The 2,665-nt window shown below is 30.3% G+C and overlaps 1 protein-coding gene across 1 annotated transcript in view; it reads right to left on the bottom strand.

Moving 5' to 3' along the window:
- Positions 1-2,665, bottom strand: part of LOC106465434 (general transcription factor IIE subunit 1-like) — a gene marked incomplete at its 3' end in the record, with an annotated part of 53,542 nt that overhangs the window by 961 nt on the left and 49,916 nt on the right. The window contains exon 6 of the mRNA XM_013925664.2: positions 2,619-2,626. Within this exon, the coding sequence (XP_013781118.2) occupies positions 2,619-2,626 (8 nt within the window). The remainder of the gene's footprint in view (positions 1-2,618; positions 2,627-2,665) is intronic.

Genomic DNA, 2,665 nt, shown 5'->3' with positions numbered 1-2,665 from the left:
CAGAATCAGATGAAACTGTATCAAGAGTCTCCAGTGGAGTATATACAGGTACATCAGGTCCATGAGCAACAGGTCCCATAACAGATTGAAGGTTTGGATAAGAATTTTCTTTTTGTTTTGAGTGTTGTAGCTTTACACATGACATGACCAAAAATGGCAGTCATCTCCGTGGCTTCTAGGCTCATGCCAGAACATTCCAAACGGCAAATACTTTTTCTTATCTTTAATCACATGTCTCAGCTCTTAGATATAAATAGTAAATATACAACAAATTATGAACTCGAATGGTGACAGAGTTAGCTGTTTCTGACTAGTTTTGATAAGCTCCCTTACAAGTTCAGACATATCCTAATTTTTAATACCTGTATAAAACAAACAGTCTAAAGTTCAGGCAAATATGGGTAACATTTCAAATATAAATATCCTGTCTCTTTCACCACTAATAATCAGACTGATGCAATTCTATTACATGGAAGAAACAATGATGAACCAGCCTTTAAACGTAAGTATATCGCTACAAATATTTCTTTGCTTATGAATCTAATTTCTGTGTTTCTTTGACATAGTAATGTTTGTTTCAGTCATAATTATTATAATAATAAATATTGTTTATGTCAGAAATGTTAACCAGATTTGACTGAACTTTAGTGTGTTCTAGACAGATATTAAATATTATAATATGTCTGAACTTGTAACTGAGCTTATCAACACAAATAGGAAACAGCTAACTCTGTCACCATTCGAATGTATAATTCGTTGTATTATATTATGAAATATCATACATTTCACGTTTATATAAATATAATAAATTATATTTGAATCGATCTTTAATTTTGAAAATTATTCTAAGCCGGCTGATACAGCATGACCTTATGTTGAGCACAGTATATAATAGTTGTATGCTAACTGTACAGCTTATTTGGATAGTAAACATGATAAATTTATATAATGTGATACAAGTCTTTACTTAAATATATAGAAGATATTATATTTGGGTGAAATATGTCAGTTTTAAGCTGTAGGTGACAGTCAATTTAATTATGTAATGATTGTACGTTAACCTGTCAAATATTGAGAATATACATTTATTGTTTTGTATCACTATATAATGAACTATGTTTACTGACTTTTATATTTCAGTGACTTTCATTAAAGTATGATGAACATCAAAATTATGTAGAGCTTATTTTGAATATCAAATATAACATAAATACATAGTGTTACATATCTGCTCGTTTGTTAATTTCCGGTATAAATTCTTTCCGAGGAAGTTCAGCGATAAAAGTCCTTTCTTAAGTAAACCATTTTAATTTTCCCTGGATACAACTTTGTAATACACAGAATTTTCAATCAGTACGTTAAACTTAACTTCTTTTATAACACACGCTATAAATCACAGTAACTTACACACTTTACTTACCGTGCCTACTGTTAGCTTGACTCAATTATCTATATCTTCGATCTATCTGCATATCTATCTATCTATGCCCTCGCGCTGGTTTTTTCGCCAGGCTTATATACTAAAAAAAGAGGGTGCCTCGAACAAACTCGGCCCTCCCCGATAATTCATGATCCTTTCAGAAACTCCATGCTCCCAGTGTCAGGCGCTGTCATAACAATAGTTAGTGACAGTGTAATACAATTGACTTTAATTTTAATAAACGTTATCCGTTTATTCAAACGAAAGTGTTATCTGTTTGAGCTAACATTAAAGATCAAAAAGGTTTTCTGAACTTGACATCCTGCTTTGTATATCTTCTAAAACCAAGCTGATCAGTGGCCTTGAATATCAAACACGTCAAACTGTGACCAAGGTGAATGTTTATTAACCCCTCTCTTCTTGATAAAAGGCTAATTTATAATAAAAGTGATGTCAGTGTCTAATTTATATGTGTGTGATTTCCTAATAGTCGTGTTAGCATTAAACAGTGTCAAAGTTTTATGTAATTTGGTATTTTAAACAGTAAGTCATTCATTTATTACATTTACATGTAGGATGATAAAAGTACATTATTGGTTATAATAACTGTCTCGTTCAAATAATATGCATATATTACTTGTGAAAGCAAAACAGTAAGTGCCCTACAGAACATTGTATAAAGCTATGAACAGTTTAGACATATATTCCATTATTTTACAAGATTTGTGTACACAAAGAAGTATGGAGGTATTTTGCCATTGCACAATGCCTAATAGCATTAGACAGTCTCAAAGTTTTATGCAATTTTAATTTTCAAGGGAATATTCTATAGAAAATGGATGGATAAACAGTTGGTCATTCACTTATTAATTTTAGTTGTAACAAACTGTACAGATGTTAAAATATACAAAATAATGATTTTAATATAACTAAATTTAGACATTCATGAAGTAATCATATGTAAAAGTATAGTAACACTGCCACAGCATATTTGTTAAAATCCTACAGAAAGTCGTTAAAATAATGTTTTCAACATAATTAAATATAGACATGGATCATATGTGAAATTGTAGTGTCCACTCTTTTAAAACTAGTATAAGATAAAACTATAAAGTATAATGTGCAAAATGTTATATTTTGTGAAGTTATAGCATAAAGTCAAACTAGTGACGTAATCGCCTGTTGAGACACATTGAAAACCAATTTGTTATATTAACACTATGTATACACCTGGAAAAAAGTTAA

The sequence above is a fragment of the Limulus polyphemus genome, unplaced genomic scaffold, assembly GCF_000517525.1.
Source record: "Limulus polyphemus unplaced genomic scaffold, Limulus_polyphemus-2.1.2 Scaffold1942, whole genome shotgun sequence".
NCBI lineage: Eukaryota > Metazoa > Arthropoda > Merostomata > Xiphosura > Limulidae > Limulus > Limulus polyphemus.
The sequence above is the reverse complement of the archived record's forward strand: the minus strand, read 5'-3'. Positions and strand labels throughout refer to the sequence as shown.